Source organism: Rattus rattus, chromosome 8 (assembly GCF_011064425.1).
Source record: "Rattus rattus isolate New Zealand chromosome 8, Rrattus_CSIRO_v1, whole genome shotgun sequence".
Classification (NCBI taxonomy): Eukaryota; Metazoa; Chordata; class Mammalia; order Rodentia; family Muridae; genus Rattus; species Rattus rattus.
In genome coordinates this window covers 69,798,297-69,816,961 of record NC_046161.1, presented here as the reverse complement: position 1 = coordinate 69,816,961, position 18,665 = coordinate 69,798,297, and the positions used below count along the sequence as shown (strand labels likewise).

The 18,665-nt window shown below is 40.7% G+C and overlaps 1 protein-coding gene across 1 annotated transcript in view; it reads left to right on the top strand.

Annotated features, from left to right (window-relative positions):
* The window catches only part of Tmod3 (tropomodulin 3), a 62,498-nt gene that overhangs the window by 23,493 nt on the left and 20,340 nt on the right, over positions 1–18,665 (top strand). Inside the window, exons 2-3 of the mRNA XM_032909290.1 lie at positions 4,449–4,621; positions 10,148–10,304. Of these exons, the coding sequence (XP_032765181.1) occupies positions 4,496–4,621; positions 10,148–10,304 (283 nt within the window). The 5' untranslated portion in view covers positions 4,449–4,495. The remainder of the gene's footprint in view (positions 1–4,448; positions 4,622–10,147; positions 10,305–18,665) is intronic.

Sequence of the window (18,665 nt, the reverse complement as noted above, 5' to 3'; positions counted from 1 at the left end):
TTTTCTCTTACTATTATTATTATTCTAGTTGGTTTGCTTTTTTATTTGCTCATTTGTTTTCTAAAGAGAGAAAGAAGATGTGGAGTTAGATGGGTGGAGAGGATCTGGGAGAAGATGGAGGAGGGAAAATTGATCAGAAAATTAAAGAGCTGTTAAATTAAACTTGATAACAAAAATTACTACTTAGAATAAATTAAAGATTCCTCTTAAAAGACCACTGGAGTAGGGCAGTAGCTGAGAAGGTACAGAGCCTGACCTATCAGTGTGAAGATCTGAGTTCAGATCCTAGAACATAAAAGATCTCAGCATGGTGGTGAGTGCCTGCAAATTGCCTCCTGTGCCCACTGCTTGGGAGTGGGGGGGACAGATGAATCCCTGAGGCTCATTGGCCAGACAGTGTAGCCGAATCATTGAACTTCAGTAGAGTTCAGGTATTGTTTTGTTTTGGGACTGTCTCAAAAAAATCAAAAGATGGAGAGATCAAGGAAACACACCACACATCAACCTTTGACCTTGACATGCATGTGCATGCATACCTGCACACACATTGTGGTATACATCCACAATAACAAGCATGTATCACACACACACACACACACACACACACACACACACACACACACACACACGACAATGTGCTTGTAAACATGAGCAATATGTTATCCAAAGAAAAGGATTGGTAAAACAGTGCATAACCTTGTCATAATCTATCACCGTGCACATTAAAGCCATGGTGAAATACCATTTTACATATGCCAGAATGCCAGAAAATTAAAACTCCAATATACTAAAACATACAAGAGCTCAGGAATTGTCATGTATGGAATCTTTTAGAAATATAAATTGGGAGCTAGAGAGATGGCTCAGTGGTTAAGAGCGCTGACTGCTCTTCCAGAGGTCCTGAGTTCAATTCCCAGCAGCCATATGATGGCTCACAACCATCTGTAATGGAATCTGATGCCCTCTTCCTGGTGTGTCTGAAGACAGCTACAGTATGTGTGTGTGTGTGTGTGTGTATGTGTGTGTGTGTGTGTGTGTGTGTGTGTATACATATACATATATATTTTTTATAATAAATAAATCTTTAAAAAAGTAAATATAAATTGGTCCAGTCACTTCAACAGAGTTTGGAATTGCCTTCCCCCAGCAATTCCATTCCTAGGTTTGAGCCACAGAGGAACTATATGTCTATACCAGGAAGTAGGTGGATTATTTATCATAGCAAAGAAGCAGAGGGGAAAACTGCTAGGAGCTCAACTGTTCACAGGATGGAGTAGTTGCTGACATGAACTTGAAATGAGTGTAACGAGTATAACTGAGCAGCAACTCAAAGCCATGGCCAGTGAAGCACGGAGGTCCATCCTCAGAGGACTCGTGTGTGAACATGCGGTGTAATAAAGAGGGAGAGCACAACTCCCGGCGGACTCCAGGGAGCAGGGGACTCCTTGGTAATTGGGCCTGGGGGGAGGGAAGCTGCAGAGGTGACTGCTGTGCTGGGGTGCTGTGCGTAGTGTGTTTGTGAGTGTTCATTTCATTCCTAAAGTACCCCGGCACACCTTAGCTAGATACTACTTTAGGACAAGAAAAAACAGTGTACTGGAGTAAACGGTTTATATGTGTTGTATCCCAAATCTGTAAAACCAGGGTGGCCTGTATTGCAGCATTCCCATTTGCCAATAAGATCTCATTTATCACTGTGCATGAGAATATTTTAATAGGGTCATTTTGAATTTCTGCATCATATTGGGATACTTTAGAGAATTAAGAGAATATAAATTATCTTTTTATATGTACATTTTTAGAGAATTACTGGTTAAGACATTGTCTTTACTATATATCATATTTTTAATATCAACTTTTTGTTATCTCTCTGTCTCTTTCCCTGTCTCTCTGCCTCTGCCTCCCTCCCACTCTCTCTCTCTCTCTCTCTCTCTCTCTCTCTCTCTCTCTCTCTCTCTCTGTGTGTGTGTGTGTGTGTGTGTGTGTGTGTGTGTGTGTGTGTGTGTGTAAAATCCTGGGAATTGAACCTAGGATCTCACATACAGCAAATGCAATGCCACTGAAGCACATCACAGCCCTCCTTTTATAGTTTTAAACTTTTGAGACAGTCTCACTAAATTGTCTAGCTTGCTTTGAATGGATCCTATAACCCACCAGGTAGGCCTTGAACTTGTTTCCCCTTTGTAAGTCTCCTCAATGACTGAAGTTACAAACCTGTGCCGAGACCCAGCTAGAAAAGTTATCCTTGATACATATTTATAAGTGCTTAGCAATCTGTTATCCTTACCTGTCTCAAATAATCACACTACTGGTATTTTTATGAAGGGAATATTTTATGAAAGGAATCTTGTTTTAAATAGTTTTCCTCTCAAAATTATCCATCACCTCCTTCGACATCATGTTTTATGGTTAATAGATTTGAAAGTTCTGGGAACTTATCAGAAATGAAAGTTATAAGTTCTTACCAGGCCATGGCTATACTTGATTTGTCAATCAGGAAAGTGGGGTAAGACCCTGGACTCTGGATCTTGACAAGTGTGGCTACATCTGATACACTCAACCCAGAGAACTTTTGGAAGGCATCTCTGCCACTCAGTAGTAGGGTGCTTATGTAGCATTCACAGGCCCTGGGTAGACGATAGATAGACAATAGATAGATAGATAGATAGATAGATAGATAGATAGATAGATAGATAGATAGATAGATAGATCCAAACAAGTTGTGGTCTTAAAGTTGGAAGTACAGAGTGGGAATTGCTTAACAATGGTTTTGCTAAAACCAAACAATAATAACAACAAAAAGCAATCTAGGCACAATAGCACACACCTATAATCTCAGCATAAGAAGATCTCCAGCTTGTGCTATGTGAAGGGAAAAAAGAGTCAGGAGTAACTGCTAGCCCAGAGGAATTGCATTAAACAAGCATAGCCCAGGCCTGACACAAAATGTCTGCAGTGAAACAACTACAGAAATGACTACTGCCCATTTGCTTATAATCAGACCTAGGGTGGTTGCCACTAAAATCAGTGGCTGTCAGGCTCTTGAGTTAAATCTTACTTTCTATAATGAGACAAAAGGTCTATAATGAGTGAAGATAAACCAGCTAAAATATTAAGCTGGGAACTCTTAGAAGAAAAGGTAGCAAAGGCTACAGATCAGCCCTGGCGAACTGTTCATTTCACAGCCAACCAAGGCTGAGGTCAGCCACTAGTGCTGGCACCGTCTCAGCCCATGGGAACATTGTATGTGGTGGAGTACCTGACTGCCTGCTCCCCATTTTTGTTGCAGCATGTTCCCGGTGTCCTTTCCTCCAGGGTAGTCCTCTGTATGCTGTATGTGTAGCTGCTGCCCCTGATTCCGTTGTTAGGTAGAGCCACACTGACCAAATGAAGAGCCTTCCCTGTAGGTGGGCCTTCTTGACCATCCTGCCAACTCCTGGGTGGCACATCCCAGTGTGTTTTACTGTGTTTTCAGAATGGCTTTTTGTTGTTCTTTAAAACATCTTCAGCTGGGTGTGGTAGCATGCACCTGTGTTTCTAGCACTCATGGGGTCAAGGCAGAAGGTTCACCTTGAATGCAAGGCTAGCTTGATCTTTGGAGTGAGTTCCTGGTAAGTTAGCCTGGGCTATATTGAGAGACCATGTCAAAAAAAAAAAAAAAAAAAAAAAAGAAAGGGAAGGAAGGAAGGAAGGAAGGAAGGAAGGAAGGAAGGAAGGAAGTTTAAATAAACAAACAACCTAGTAATAGAAAAATAATATTTTCCTTTGAAAATGTCTTTAGAAGATTCTCTTGTTTTTATTTTACGTGCACCTGTGAGTGTTTGCATGTATATGTGTGTATCACATGTGTGCTAGTGCCCTTGGAAGCCAGAAGAGAGTATCAGGTTCTCTGGAATGAGTTACAGTTGTGAACCACTCCATGTGAATGCTGGGAACCGACCCAAACCTCTCTGCAGGAAGTATTCTCAACTGCTGAGCCATTTCTTCAGCTTCTAAAATAATCCTTTTGAAAAATATTTTTTAAAAACTTTCTCAGAGGCAAGCGACTACTGTTCCTTCCTGTGAGACATATATTGCTATTTTTCCTATGTTGCCATCATGTTGTACTGTTCTCCTAAATAGTTTGTAATAAAGCAAATGTTCTCCATTAGGATAAATTGATGTCCCAGAAGTTTATTTTGGCAAAAAAAAATTCATTTTGCCACTAAAATTCAGTCATCAGGAATTGTACATTCTACCAAGTAATTGTTTTAATGGTTTCCATCTTCACTCCCTTCTCCATCCTGATTATTTTCCTGCAGAGACAGTGATGGCTCGATGGTCTGTAGGGGAGCAGCAGATGATGCCATCAGGAATGAGGGACACAGGAACGAGCCCTTCCCTTTCCCCAGTGACAGACGCAGTACATAAGAGTTATCTGTAAAAGGCTCTCTTTCTTCTCTCCGTAGCTATAAGAAGTGGTGGAAGGAGCCAGCGACTGCCGACGCTGTGAGCCATGGCACTGCCGTTCCGGAAAGACTTGGGAGAGTATAAGGACCTGGATGAGGATGAGCTCCTAGGCAAGCTGTCGGAGTCGGAGCTGAAACAGCTTGAAACTGTCCTGGATGATCTTGACCCCGAGGTTGGTGCTGACAAAGAGGAGAACTGCAGTAGCCCTTCTGACTGTTTAAGTCAGTAGCTGCTTTCCCAGCCCCTTCACCCACTTTCCATCCAAATGAACTGGCATTTTGCTTCTTTTCCAGGTCTCTCTATCTACCGCCACATCTTATGACACAGACATTTTAAACTATCGTTAAACATCTACACCAATTTTCTTCTCCACTACAAACTTCCCTTTGTGTAATTGAAATTAGTAGTAGCTAATTAGCCCTTTAATTTATGCTAATCTGTTTCTCTTCAGACTACCAGGCTGGCACCAGTATACGTGCCTCTAGAATGTTCTTAGTGGCCTAAACCTAATTATAATGGTACTTAAGAAAGGTTGACCAACTGATCTAAGTTATTAGCATTGGTAGAACAGATCTAAGGGGCAGATCTGAACATGGATATTTCTTTTTTCTTTTTTCTTTCTTTTTTTTTCAGTTTTATTTGACATCTTTCTTTCAAGTCTAGTATTTCAAACAAAAAGGAAATCGGTTGCCTTGGGCCAAGTGTTCATGTCTCCAGCCTCTTAAGGGAAAGATGCTGCAAAATTCTGCAAAAATTTGCTACTGGAGATTGTCTCAAAAACTTTTAGTAGCTCCCTTTTTACTTTTATAAAAAAGCGCAAAGCCGTGAGCCCTGGGAGCTATGAGCTCCCCCCAACCTCCACACAGTCTATTTTTTCTCTTTTCCTGAAGCTTATGTTTGAATTAAAGAGCACCTAACTATCTCTGCAGGGCCCTCTCTTCAGATCTGTTCCCTTGACAACAGCCTGCAAGATCCCACCTCTGCCATCTAAAATTCTATACGCTGCCGTGTAAGGCCATGATCTCAGCTAATGGTGCAGATGGAGGGAAAGGGTGATGATGAAGGTGGGTGGGGGCTAGAAATGTGGAAGGGATGGATTGGGATTGAGCAGAGTAAGACTGGCATTTGGTGGAAGGAAGGGCGGAGTCTACTGAGTGTGGAGCTAAACAGTGCCACGTGGCTGGCAGGTCTACACGTGAGAGGGTGCTCATGTCTGGAAGGGAGAAGGCCAGCTGAGTGAGTTGGTAAGGGGTAGACTGAACAAGAACAAGGGTGGCAAATATGTTTGCTCTGGATGGAGGCTAACAATGAGGAGTTTTAGGGAACAACCAGAGGGGAATTTCAGGAAAACAGAAACATTACTAGGCCACATCAGAGGTTCTCAGAGTCGGCGGCCGACTATGTGCTGAAGGTAGATCGCAAAATTGGCCGAAGACGACAGGGGACAAAGAGGTGTGCGCTGCACTGTGAGGGGGAGGGGAGCAGACAGCTCAGAGGAGGCTAGACACTGCAGAAGAGCCCACCATAGAGGGAACATGGAGCCAAAAAGGTGCCGTCCATCCATCCATCCATACGTTGGAGACCTTGTTAGCAAGGAAGGCTGACCGTTCTTCTTGAAGAGATAGAAAAAGTTTGGTTTCTGAACATAGTATCTTTGGATGTTGACCAGATAATTGTATAGTAAATTCATATATTGATAAAAAAAGAATTTATTAAATATCTGTAAACTGCTAGGGCTATAATTCGGAAATGATTAAGCACAAGTCTTGCATTCAGATGCCACCAATACAGGGGCAGATCGGGTCATGAGGAAGAAGGGTAGATATCAGGAAGACACGAGTCCCTGAGGAGGCTCTCTGAACGAGTTGACTGCAACAGTGGCCAGGAGACTGTGAGCCAAGGAAGGTGGGGGAGGGGAGGCAGAAGCCTGGACAGAAGTGGTGAGGCTGAGGCACAGGGCTTGGATGTGGGAACTGAAGATTGAAGCATTGTGTGATTTTCGATCTGCGTGCCAGCTGAACGATTTGATAAATTACACTCCAACCCCATTTATCACCTATGAGATAAGTACAAAGGAATATTAACCACTACCTAGGATTAAGCAGAATTAAAAGGACCAGCATTGAAATTTGTTAAAAATGGTGAAGAGATTTTTCACTATTTATCTCTTCTGGGATTGATCTTGAGCTCTTTTTACACTTCTCTTTTATTTAAATGTATCTTTTTTTCCCCTCCATCTTTATTAACTTGGGTATTTCTTATTTACATTTCAATTGTTATTCCCTTTCCCAGTTTCCAGGCCGACATCCCCCAACCCCTCCCCCTCCCCTTCTGTATGGGTGTTTCCCTCCCCATGCTCCCCCCATTACCACCCTCCCCCCAATAATCCTGTTCACTGGGGGTTCAGTCTTGGCAGGACCAAGGGCTTCCCTTTCCACTGGTGCCCTTACTAGGCTATTCATTGCTACCTATGAGGTCAGAGTCCAGGGTCAGTCCATGTATAGTCTTTGGGTAGTGGCTTAGTCCCTGGAAGCTCTTGTTGCTTGGCATTGTTGTTCATATGGGGTCTCAAGCCCCTTCAAGCTCTTCCAGACCTTTCTCTGATTCCTTCAAAGGGGGTCCCGTTCTCAGTTCAGTGGTTTAATGATGGCATTCACCTATGTATTTGCCATATTCTGGCAGTGTCTCTCAGGAAAGATCTACATCCGGTTCCTGTCAGCCTGCACTTCTTTGCTTCATCCATTTTCTCTAGTTTGGTGGCTGTGTATGTATGGGCCACATGTGGGGCAGGCTCTGAATGGGCGTTCCTGCAGCCTCTGTTCTAAACTTTGCCTCCCTATTCCCTGCCAAGGGTATTCTTGTTCCCCTTTTAAAGAAGGAGTGAAGCATTCACATTTTGGTCATCCTTCTGGAGTTTCATGTGTTCTGTACATTTAGGGTAATTTGAGCATCTGGGCTAATATCCACTTATCAACGAGTGCATACCATGTGTGTTTTTCTGTGATTGGGTTACCTCACTCAGGATGATATTTTCCAGTTCCAACCATTTGCCTACGAATTTCATAAAGTCATTGTTTTTGATAGCTGAGTAATATTCCATTGTGTAGATGTACCACATTTTCTGAATCCATTCCTCTGTTGAAGGGCATCTGGGTTCTTTCCAGCTTCTGGCTATTATAAATAAGGCTGCTATGAACATACTGGAGCATGTGTCTTTTTTATGTGTTGGGGCATCTTTTGGTATATGCCCAAGAGAGAGGTATAGCTGGGTCCTCAGGTAGTTCAATGCTGAATATGGATATTTCTTAACAATAGTCTTTTGTCCGTGATAAACCCATCCTAAGTTACAAATATTACACATTGAAAATGCATTTAATATATCTAGACTATTAGCATCATAGCTTTGCCTAGCCTACCTTAAATGTTCCTAGAACACTTAAATAAGTCTGCATTTGTACATCACCTAATGTAAAGCCTAGTTTGTAAAAAAAATAAAAGTATTTACTACCTCACATAAGTGAACTTATGTGCTATACTGAAAATAAAAACCAAAATGATTGTATGGTGTGCTTTTATGCTATCTTAGAGTGACCCATTGTTAAGTCGAGGACAGTGTAGATGTATACTTGTCTTAATTTGTCAAGTGATTGTTACTTGTGTCATAGGCTGCACAAGGCTAATGCGGAACCATTCAGTCTTTGAAATGTGACTCAAGGAGAAGCCGATAGCAGGGAAAACTTCAAGGCGGTGGTTATTTGCAAAGCTTGACCACCTTTCTTGAAAACACATTGGTTTTCTGTGTCCTTTAAGAATGAAGTGTTGTGAGCTTTTAGGGAAAGGAGCGGTACTGAGAATTAAATTCAAGCATGCTAAAAATGTGCTGTATGAAATTGTTCTTGTTGCTAAGTGATATGTCTATACACAGGTAAAGTCCTTTGGCCATAATTATTATTACAAGAAAAACTTCTTATACCTAAGCCTGAGGGACTACTCAAGATAACAGAGTTGTCAGCAATGTATTTGGCAGGAGTCAGTGAGACCAATTTAAATCAAATGGTTTAAGATCTAGAAACCATGTAAGAGACTGTCTAGCCTGGGGTTTTTAACTTGGGCCAGTAACTTTTGTGAGGGCCTGTCAAGACCATGACAGAATGTTTACCAGCACCTTGACTCGGTAGAACAGTCTTCAGGCTGTGAGAAAACTGTGCTGGACATTTTGTAGACAGTGCCAAACTCCAGACATGGACCAGAAGGGAAGGGCTCACCATTTCCTTCTGAGCTTTACCCCCAAGGAGAAGGCTTTACCATTTTCTCCATGGTCTAAGACTGTGGGGTCTTTGACGTGGCCCTGCCTGTGTCAATACATACATTCCCTCAGACTTCACTCCCTCAGGGCTTCCTCTCTTACCTCCACTCAGGCATGTGCTCTACACTAAGTGCAAGGCTGTGCAGTGTGAACACCAGCAACCTGAGCTCTTCTGTATCTCAGGTGCCATGGGGCGTGCGTAACAACCACAGTACTTGTTCTTAGCAACACTGATGCTCATGTGTACACATGCACATATGCTCAGTGAGCAGTTTGGTACTATATTTAAATTAAGTAAATAGTCTTGAGGTCGGACTGTGCTTGCTTTTATTTTGATAAGGGCTCTGATTGTACAGAAGCCATTACAAAGGGATAACATGTAGTTTGCAATTCTTCTATGACAGAATTAGTTTATATGCATTTTTACAGATGAGTTAGTAAGCATTAAGAAAATTGTTGTTGCTATTGTTTGAACATTAAACTTACTATTCCCCTGCTTCAGCTTCCTGAATGCTAGAATATAAGCCAAGCTAGGTAAACTTTTTCCTTAATAATCTTTGGAGAAAAACAAAGATCAACTCTAATATAAATATCAACGTAAATTTAAAAACTATACCTGGAAAAATAATGACCCATGAATACTTAAAAATTAAAGGGTGAGGCCAAGCCAAATGGCTCATTCCAATAATTGCAGTACTCGGAAGGATCACACAAGTTTATAGCCAGTGTGGTCCACATTGTGAGTGCCACGTCAGCCAAGGTAGTATGTCAAGAGCCTGTTTAAAAAAAATGCCAGTGGCTGTTGGCTGCTAGTGGGATACTATCTGAAGAAAATACGAGGTGTCTATTTTTAATTATAATATAAGTGAACTCTACCTACTTAAAAAAAAATATGGAGACTTGCCAGTAGCAATAACATACCCCTTTAATCCCATCACTTGGGAGGGAGAAGCAGGTGAATCTCTGAGTTCAAGGCCACTTTGATCTACCTAGAGAGTTCCAGGACAGCCAGGGCTACAGAGAAACCCTGTCTCATCTGTAGGCCAGTAAGATGGCTCAGTAGTAAAGGCAGTTATCAGTAAGTTTGACAACCTATATGTCAATGTACAGAAGGAATCAACTCCTAAAAGTTGTCCTCTGATCTCTATGTACATGTCATGGCACTTGTACTATCCCACACCCAAAATAAGTACATCAATGTTTAAATTAAAAAAAAAAAAACAAAAACCCACATATCTCACATGACTCTCCTACAATCCTGCAAGGAGGTATTTAATGTAAGTATCATGCTAGTTTCTTGATCTTTCTTGCATGGGAAATCTATAGATGCATATGGTGTTGTCATTCTTGGTGGTTTGGTGGTCATAATGGCTGACTCATTCTCTTTGGCAGAATGCCCTTCTGCCTGCAGGGTTCCGGCAGAAGAACCAGACATCAAAGTCCGCCACAGGACCCTTTGATAGAGAACGGCTCCTTTCTTACTTAGAGAAGGAAGCCTTGGAATATAAAGACCGGGAAGACTATGTACCCTACACTGGAGAGAAGAAAGGTAAGTCCAGGACTTCGTGTTGTCATTCAGCAGCTTTGGGGTCTTTTGATATTCGATACCCATGGGGAAAATTGGTTTTGGATGTAGATAATCAACCCCCTTCAAAGATACTCTGCTGGCAACCTAAAAGTTTACTGGGTAGTTTAGACATGTCACATATTTTTATCAACTTATCCAGAGTTCTTTTTTTTTTTGGTTCTTTTTTTCGGAGCTGGTGACCGAACCCAGGGCCTTGCGCTTCCTAGGCAAGCGCTCTACCCCTGAGCTAAATCCCCAACTCCCAGAGTTCTTTTTTAACCATTCATTAGTGCAGTTTGATTACACAGAGGCTTTGTACAACCTTCTTCGCTACAAGTTGTTGAAGCAAATGTAAAACACTCTAGTTTATTACAGAGTACAAGTGAGAGCAAAGCCGTGCTCTTTCCCAACTCTTAAAAGTCTTTAAAGTGAAATTCCATTAATAATGTATGCTTTTTAGGTGTCCTTAATATACATAGTTTTTGTTTGCTCATGTTTCCTATCATGAGTTTGAGGAAGTTTTTCTAGTCTCTTAGCTCTTTGATATTGTAGTATCTAATTCATTTGTTCTCTTACATTTGAGCACCCTGTTTTATCTTCCTTAATCAATAAACAAGAACAAACACCACATGAAGTGAAGACTTGGCTTAGATTGAACTTCACTTTGTAGAGTGAAAAAGTTCACTAATGAAAGACACAGCTCACGAAGTAGTGGCTAACACAAATAACTTAGAAGTGGGGCATGAGCTACCTGAAAAAGCAGAAATGGGGAACTGAGGACAAGTAGAGACTTTTACTTTAAAGTACAGCGAGCTAGAAGATTTACCAAGATGGCTTAGCTTATATGCAGGGCATACTATAGAAGTCAGTACACTATAGTCCAATGAAGGCTGGAGAGATGGTTCAGTGGTTAGGACCACTTGCTGCTGTTCCGGAGGAGGACCTGAATTCAGTTCCCAGTTCCCGTATTGTGCAGCTCACAACTGTCTGAAGCTCCAGCTTCAAAGGCTCCAGCACCCTCTTCTGGCCTCTAAGGGAACCTGCTCTCACTTGCACACAACACACATCCCCACACATAGAATTAAAAAAAACTTTTAGAAGAAAATCAGAGTACATAAAACTAGAACCAAATATATAAGCATATAGAATACAATTATGTACATTAGGTAGGTCTCCTGATGCAAAGAAAGCCATTGTTGTTTGTTTTGTTTTGTTTTTGTGGTTTTTTTTTTAATTGGAGGGTTTCTTTTTTAAAGTGTGTGCGTTTTGTGCACCCCTGTGTAAGGGTTCCTGTGAGGCCAGAAGAGGGGTCATGTAGTTGCAGCCCTGAGCTGCTGGGACTTGGGTCCTTTGGAAGAGCAGCACGTGTTTCTAACCACTGTAACCATCTCTCCAGCCCCACTTTGCTTTTTTCTTATTACTGCATTCACTCATTTACTTCCTGTCTGTATGTGCATGGGGAAGTCAGGGAATAGTGTGAGGAATGGGTTTTCTCTTTCCTTTTCCTTCTTAGACAACTTACCTGATAGGGAAGAGCTATGGACGTGGGTTTTTGTTGTTATTTGTTTGGGTTTTTAGGATTTGTTTTGTTTCTTGGTAGTCCAGACTGGCCTGGAATTAGCTTAGGCTGACCTGACCTCCTGTGCAGTCCTCCTGCCTCAGCGTCCCAGTGTGCTGGGTTATAGGGATGAGCCTCCGCGCCTCACTGAGGCTGGTTCAAGTGCATTTCCTTTTCAGTGTTGGAGTTAAACCCAGAACCTTGTGTATGACAAACAAAACATTCTACCACTGAGCTACAACCCAACCCTCTAAGCGTATTTTTTTATAGGCAGACCCACAGCATACATCTGTTCAATTCGTCTGACTGACAAGTCCTTTAGGAGTACTGTCATGATATGAAATAATTTTGGCAGAGATTAATCCAAATAACTTCTTTATAATTCTAAATGTTTAAAGGTTAAAATTGTATGTATATGTTTCTTTCACCTGTATGTATCACATTAAAATGTGAAAAGAGATGGGCTTTTGCCTCTTTAAACGTGTGCAAAATAATAATGGGGATGTAGCTGAGTTGGAAAAAATGCTTGCCTCATGTAAGAAACCCTGGGTTCAATCCCCAGCACTGCACAAACTGGGTGTGGTGTGGTGGATACTCTGCTCCCAGTACTGAGGAGGTGGAAGCAAGAGAATCGGTACGAGGCTAGCCTGGGCTACACGAGACCCTGACTTACACCACATACATGCACAAGTAAGTAAACTAGAATTGCAAAGTAGGCAGCAGGGCACAAAGATGAGGGCAAAGGAGAGTGTTTATCTAGCTGTTCCTAACAGTGATGACCATGCTCAGTGCTGAGGGCGGCAGTAATTTCCCGGCATACTGAGCAGATCGTCAGTAGTCTGTCTCCGTTAAAAAGGCACAATGCTTACATATGGATGGAGCTGCCACTTGGAGAAATTACGTGCCCAGCCGTTAATATCTCCTACTGCCTTTCTGTTGTCCGCTTATGACTCCTTCTCCATTGGCTCCTGCCAGCTTCCCTCTATCTGGACTGCTTCCCCTTGTCCCTCGGGGCCCTCCTGTTCTCCCTGCTGCTCCCCTGGGGCACAGCCCTGCACTTGATTGTTTCTGTTTGTTTCCCAGCTCTGAGAATATAATATTCTTGGCCGCCTTCCCAAGAAGCCCATCCGTTATACCTTGTTTCCTAAAGGTGAATTAACCAGCTGTCTTAAATGAATGGCTTCTTAAATACCCTTCACCTCGCTTGCACTTGCCTCAGCTCTCCAGAACACTCGGGTTCTCCATTATTCCAAAGAGTAGGACTTCTCTGGAGAACATTTTGACTCCTGAGTTAGTGAAAAAGCCTGTAGTCAGATGTCTTTACAGTGGCAGTATGTAGGGTTTGGTGGTGTCTGAAGTTCTACAACAAGGGCTTAAAGGCCCATTGTCACTTCTTAGGACTGTACCATTTCCTACTTCCCCAGAGATCTCTTTTCCTGGCATAGTCTTTTTTTTTTTTTTTTTTTTTTAAATCCATTTTAAAATTCCAGTCCTGGACTTTGTTGAATAAGGAAATTAAAGTCAGTCATACATAGTATTGTCTATTGATAATAGATGCTTTGAATTGTTTTTGTTTTTTATAAAAAAAAAAATGCACCTATTGAAAGTTATGTGAGGAGCTGGAGAGATGGGCTCACTGGTTAAGAGCGTGGCTCCTCTCCCAGGAGTTGATTCCCAGTACAGATGGTAATCCACAACTACCTATAACTCTAGTCCCAGCAAATCTGATGCCCTCCTGAGCTTCCACAGGTACCACAAACATGTGACACATACACGCAGGCAAAATACACATACAGATAAAGCTAAAATCTTAAAGGTTTAAAAAAAGGAAAGTTATGTCCAGGATTTACATTTTTTTAACTTAAATTATGTGTATCTGTGTATCAGTGTGCACATGAGTGAGTGCAGGTGCCCTAGAAGGCCAGAGTTGGGGACATTGAACACTAATGTAGTATCCTGTGTGGTGGCACATACCTTAATCTGAATCTTTGTGTCTAGGACAGCCAGGGCAACACAGTGAGACTATGTCTCAAAAATAAAATAATTGATAATAAAAATGTACATTTGTTCTATTTACTATAAATCAGTTCCTTCATTATATAAAGTTTATAGCCTGATATGATAGTGAATGCCTTTAATTCTAGCACTCGGGAGGCAGAGGTAAATAGATTTTATAGTTCAAGGCCTGCCTTGTATATATACAAGTTCCAGGACAGGCAAGGCAACCCAGAGAAACTGTCTAAAAAACAAACAAACAAATAAAAGCTATATATATATATATATATATATATATATATATATATATATATATTTTATATTTTATCCAAGGTCAAAATTTCAGTAGAGAAATAATCATGACTTTTAAAAAGCATGCGAGAATTAAGATGATGATAATACAGGAGATACTAATACACTTGTTAATGAATGGCTTGGGATAAAAAATTATACATCCACCCTCTATCTGCCTGATATCTGCCTGATGAAGCATTTCAGTTCCCCTGTGGCATTTAGGGCACAAGCCAAAAATAACCAGTATAAAGGAAAGGCATTAAATTAGTCAGTGTCTCATAGTTACTAAGATTTAAAATATTATTAAGACATATCATTTAATACACATATTTGGAAGGGCACTTTCAGTTTTAAGAAACTTTTTTAGCAGTTTTCTACTGTGTATTTTTCAGAAAACATCTGATTTTGACCAAGAAGCAGAAGCAGCCCAAGGCTTGGCAGGTGCTGGCCACTAAGCTGGCCCAGTGAGGTCATCTTTTTTGCTACTTTTGTATTTTAGAATGCTACATACAAACGCTCAAGAAAAAATACACATCTTAGGTTGTTAAAATGTGTTTGCTGGTTTTGAATGCTTATTCATTCATTATGTGCACACATGAGCAGCGCGTGGCATGCTTGGTTGAGAGAACAACCCAAGAGTGATGGGTTTGTCACGTCGTGCAGGTCCTCCAGTAAGATCTCGCTTACGTCTCCAGTAAGCCATCTCGCTACCCAATCCCCTTAGTTCAAACAAACAGACAAACAAACAAACACCCACAAACTTTATTTGGGGCTGGAACGGTGGCTCAGCACATACAGCTCAGCGGCCCTGTTCCTCCAGCCCCACAGCATGTGATGCCCTCCCCTGGCCTCTGAAGCAGCTGTGTTCAAATACACATGGCTGTAAGTGCATCATGCACACGCACACACATCTCTACGGTGTATAAAATAATCTTTAAAAACCACCTTTTGCTAATAAAGATTGTGTAAAAGGAAATTCCTGTGCCATAAAATCTCTCCATTACGATTCAGTAGTGTTGTCTATATCCACAGAATTACAACCCCACAATCTAGTTTAGAACAGTTTCAGCATGCCCCATAGAAACCCTGTTTGTAATCGATCTACCACATCCCGGTTCTATTCCACAGCCACAGGCAATCACTGATTTACTCTCTGGCTCTGGACACTTCACATCAGTGGGCTGATACGATATAAGCTGATGACTGCCCTCTCTCAGTGAGCCTGTGCACTCTACAGCAGACCCACATTCCCAGCCCTCCCTTCACTCCTGCTAATAATGAAATCATATTCTATTGTATTTTGTTCTTCAATATTTGAGTTGTTTCTGAATTTTAGTTATAAATATGCTACAGTGAATATTATATACAAACGGTTGTTGTTGCTTTTGGTTTTTTGCTTTTTTAAGACAATTATATGCTATAGCCCAGGCTGGCCCCAAACTCCCAGGGATCCTCTTGCCTTGGTCTTCCAAGTGCTGGGATTGCAGGTGATTAATGAGCCATTACATTCAGTTTTCTGATTTGTTTTGGATTAATGCTTGCGATGGGAAGGGGAGATCTAACTTCATGGAATTATGCGTGTGACTGTCTCAGTTGAATTGTTTTGTGTTCTTGCAAATGAATCAGTTGTCAAAAGTATAAGAGTTTACTTATAGATTCTACTCCATTGATCTAAATAGCTTGTTTTCTCCCCAGCAATACTGGCTTAATTATAGTAGGTTTGCATTAAATCTTCAAATGGTCAACCGTGAGTTCTCTGCTATTGGTCCTTTTCAAGGTATCATGGCTTGCTTAGATCTCATATGAATTTTCAGATTAGCTTGTCACTTCCTGTAAAGTGAACATTTGGGATTTTGAAAAGGACTCAAGTCAAAAAATAAATTTGGGAAGATCCTACACATTCTGTATTCATATAATAAATTTAGATCCTACCTAATTTATACCTTTGAGGTTATAAAATTAATCTCAATTATTTACTAGTGTTAAGGTACCCCCAAAGAAAATATGAAGTAATTCCTTTTTTATTGTTGAATAGGAATTGTCTTTTTTATTTCTTACTCTTTTTTTCCTTCTGGTACAGACAGTCCAACCCCTGACTTCATACAGGTTAGACAAGCTGGCGCCTGCTGCGCTAAATCCCCACCCCATCCCTCTATTAAAAATAGACTCTTTTCTCATGTAATATACCCTGATTACAGTTCCCCTCCTTCCACGCCTCCCAGTTCCTTCCACCTCCCCTCCCATCTGGATCCACTCCCTTTCCGTCTCTCATCAGAACAGGATTAGTTACTTTTTATTATTAACACATTTCTACATGTGGAGAGATTATCATAAAGAGAATGCCAAGACAGATACCAAGTCCATGTCGAGCTATTTAAAAATAACGTTTGATATATTTTTAATAAGTTTACAACAGCTCATTTTTAAGCTGAATTTATTTAGGAATAAGACATTAAGTTATATTTAAAACTTGAAAGGAAATGTGAATTCATCAAAAATCATTATCCCTCCAAAGATTGTTGTTATATTTAGTGTCTTTAAAAATGTGTAACTACATCTTTCTATTTATCAAAGAATTAATAAAATGAGTTTGATTCCAAAAAATTAAAGATAAAAATTTGTGTTAGAATTTCCATAGGTCTTCAGAAAATTTTTTGGCTTTTTTTTTTCTATTAAGGTTTATTTTGTACTTTTAAGCATTAGTAGAAGTTTGTGGGTGGGGGAAATCAGATATGAATAGTACCTCAAGAAATGTGGGTGAGGATTATAAAAATAAACACCTTAGATTTTTACAATGCTTTAGATTCCTTCAACCCCTCTAAGACATGGACAACTGTTGGTATTTGGTTGGTTTTATTTTTTCTTTTCTTTTCTAGTTTCATTCTTTAAGCCCAGGCTGGCCTCAGACTTAGTACATGTTAGACCTGAGGATGACCTGGAACTTTTGCCACTGCCTCCCACATAAGGCCACATCAGCTTTTCTTTCTTTCTTTCTTTCTTTCTACCTTTCTTTCTTTCTTTCTTTCTTTCTTTCTTTCTTTCTTTCTTTCTTTCTTCCTTTCTTCCTTTCTTCCTTTCTTCCTTTCTTTCTTTCTTTCTTTTTCTTTCTTTCTCTTTCTCTTTCTCTCTTTCTCTCTTTATTTTTATTTTTAATTGACAAAAATAAAAAACTATATTTACAATATGCAGCAAACTTTTTTATATATATGCACAGTATAGAATGGCAAAATCAAGGCATTTGGTACATGGTTTTGTTTTGTGTGGCAATTAGCTCATATGGTTTTGTTTAGTCAGTGAATGCCATAATCCAGTGGTTCTCAACCTTGCCTGCTGTCCGTTGGAATGCAGATACACATCAGACCAGCTACTAAACCAGAGTCTCCGGGATACAACTCAAATATTAGAATTTCTCAAAACTTGTTGCCAAGTCTACTCTGCATTCACTACTTAGGACCAGTTCTGAACAGCAGGGCACGCAGGCAAGCTTGGGCCCAGCAGGCAAGCGTGGTGACACTGGAGCCCTGCCTGCTGTACCACACATACTCTGACCGACCAGAGCCTGTGCATCCCAGTCCTCCTGTGTACCATTTCCTTTGTAATAGCAGCCCCGGTGAGGATTTAGAACACAATTACTTGGATTTCTCTTTAGCTATCAACCAATAGTGAAAATTTACCTAATAGTGAAAAATTACCTAAAGGGCTTGAGACGTGGCTCAGGGAGCTGTTGCTACTGGGACACAGGTTTCATTCCCAGAACACACACAATGGCTCACAACTGTACATCCAGTCCCAGGCATCCAACACCTTCTTCTGGCATCTGTGGGCCCCAAGCATACACTTGTAAATAACACTAACATGCACACACATAAAGATAAATAGTAAAAGATACATGTATTCTATTAGTAAAAAATATACTTTTTAACTAATAAATACTAAAAAACAAAATGTAATCACCAGAACCCTCAAATTTTGAGATCAGTTTTCATACTACGGTATAAAGGCTGGCTTTTGTTGTTGTAGGAGGAAGGTCTTCTACTAGGAAAAGTTAAGTTTTTAAGCCACCAATTGGAAGAAGCACTAGCTTAAAGAGTCTGGAAACTTATTTCGAGGCTGGAACAATGATTCAGTAGTTACGAGCAGCAGTTTCAGAGGATCTGATGGCCTTTTCTGGCCTCTGGGCACCAGGCATGCATACATGGCACATAGACCTATGGCCCGGCAAACACCCATATATACATAGAGTTCTTTCTAGTTAGTTAGCTCATCTTTGGACCAGCATGTTTGAATTATGCTGTATAAAGGGAGGCCATTTGGACTAAAAGGTTGCTCACCAAGTTGTTATTCAGCAAGTTGGATGGTGAGAATCCAGAGATGACCAGATCATAGATTCTGCCCTTGAAAATCTCAAAGGAAGGAGGCACACAGAGGAGTCTTAATGTGCACTTCCCTGATGACTAAGGTTGTTAAACCCTCCATTTATATTTTTTCTTCTGAGA